We start from the raw sequence: 2,120 nt of genomic DNA, 5'->3' as shown, positions 1-2,120 counted from the left end.
GTTATCTTCATCTGTTTCCTGTTACTTGCCCAATACACACTTTCTAAATTACGTTCAATGTCGATATCAGAGAAATTCAGGAATGAAAATGACGTTACATACGAGGTTGATGCATTTGTGCATGTCGTACTAAGCAAGGTATAAAAACAGTTGCTTTATGAGGAATTAGTTCGTACCATTGAATATTTGACGCAATAGACAAGGTGTCACAGAAACTGATGTTGCTATAACCAAGTTTTACTATATATATATATATATATATATATGATTTACATGCAATGGTAAATAAGCTTCGAAATTTTTCCTCAATTAAATTAAGGGAAACCTGAGAGAATCTATCACATCAACTGAACTTGTTTCTTGGCACAACAAGGGGTAATATATAGAAACTTGGAACTTCAATATCTGTTATTTTAACATGCACATATTGTCCGTGGACTTAGATTGCAAGGCGAAGGGTGTGTCATATCACAGTGATTGCACAGCTATCACCACCAAACTTTCCACACTCCCCTCTCTCTCTAACTTTCAGAAACTAAGTATGCCCTGTCTCTTTATGTTGGTCTGAACTATTCTAGAAACATAACTTGTATAAAAACATAAAGCAGAGGAAATTCATTTAATTAATTAATTTCACCCACAAAAATTTAAAACCTGTCATACCTTTCTTTTCTCTTCAACAAGAAGTTCCTTTGTCTTCTTCCTTTTCTTATTGGTCTGTGACATGTCTGCTTTTATCACCACGTGACGCTGGTTCATCTTATTAAACTGCTCTGTCAATGTGTCTTTCCTGTTCATCAATTTCTCTAGATCCCTGATAACAAGGAAAATTAATGCAAATTATGAAAAATTCTCAACCAGAATGCAAGACAATTTATCACTCCATATGAAATGTGAGGTGGAACACTTAAATGAAAAACACAAAACCATTCTTCTATAACACAAGAAATTATATAAATACAACAAACATTTTTAATATTTCACTTCATTAAGATTTGACACCATCCACTGTGACTGACAAACTTTATTTCTTTTCCCCCCTTTTTTTAATCTTTCACCCTTGACACGTTGCAGTCAGAGCGACCAACTTCAGAAGGACATATCAATACATGTGGAAGCTAGTACTATTACAATGTTTCTGTATGTACTGATATGTCCTTCTGAAAATGATCGCTCCAACTGAAACATGTTAAGGATGAAAGATAAAAAAAAAAATATCAATCACACTGGACAGCATTAATATTCTTTTATACTATTACTAGTGTGATGGACCAGGCTGAATCAAATCAAATTTCACTTAAACTTTGCAAATTCAGGCCAATTTTAATGCATATGAACATACAAACTCGAACACAAATCAGGTACAACTGTTATTTGCGAAAGAAAGTTGCGAAAAAACAGTTTAATCCACAGCAACTTAATATGGACATAACAAGTTGCAGTTCCTTTACACTTACTTAGTACACTCCTTGATAGCTTTGTTTTTCCCTTCCCTGGCATCAGCAACCTCTTTCATTTGCATTCTCAGCTCACTGGTACTGTCATCAATTGCTTTTCGCTTCTTCTCTAACTCTTCAGCACAAATCTCATTTTCATATCTACAACATAAATCAAATCCCAGAAACTAGGTGTCATGGCAACTTGTATTTACTGTACCAAAGTTTAGCCTCTACTAAAATTAGACTTCTGCCTTCACTACATTGCTGATGCACCTGCACCTTTAAAAAGAAAACAAAGCCTGGTCTGTTATAAATATGCATCTAGATAAAAAGCAATGGCAGTGTCATAAGTTTCTCAGAGTGGGATTTGTTATATTTGACTCTTAATCAAATATGTATTGGGGTGTCTGTAACTTTATTCTTAGAACTGTCCGTCACACACAACAAACTGTGAGGAACTGCAAGACCAAGTTATTAGATCAGTAGTAGTCCACTTGCAATGTGCTTCTAATTTTTCTGAATACATTATTACTATAATCTGTAATAAGTGTGCATAAACTGTGTGCATTTATCAAATTAAATTACAATTAATAAAATATTGTAGCAGTGTGACATGTTGACCCCTACCCCCCCCCCAGCGGCACGTGGCGTGAACGTAACGCTCGCGTTACTACGGTAATA

At 34.9% G+C, this 2,120-nt stretch overlaps 1 protein-coding gene across 2 annotated transcripts in view; it reads right to left on the bottom strand.

Annotated features, from left to right (window-relative positions):
- The window catches only part of LOC111863206 (structural maintenance of chromosomes protein 4), a 52,408-nt gene that overhangs the window by 40,280 nt on the left and 10,008 nt on the right, over window positions 1-2,120 (bottom strand). For both annotated transcript variants that reach the window (XM_023849305.2, XM_023849303.2), the window contains exons 6-7: window positions 1,458-1,598; window positions 664-814 (exon numbers count right to left, since the gene is read on the bottom strand). In XM_023849305.2, the coding sequence (XP_023705073.1) occupies window positions 664-814; window positions 1,458-1,598 (292 nt within the window). The remainder of the gene's footprint in view (window positions 1-663; window positions 815-1,457; window positions 1,599-2,120) is intronic.

The sequence above is a fragment of the Cryptotermes secundus genome, unplaced genomic scaffold (assembly GCF_002891405.2).
Source record: "Cryptotermes secundus unplaced genomic scaffold, Csec_1.0 scaffold586, whole genome shotgun sequence".
NCBI lineage: Eukaryota > Metazoa > Arthropoda > Insecta > Blattodea > Kalotermitidae > Cryptotermes > Cryptotermes secundus.
Note: the sequence above shows the minus strand (reverse complement) of the source record. Positions and strands in the feature narration are given on the sequence as shown.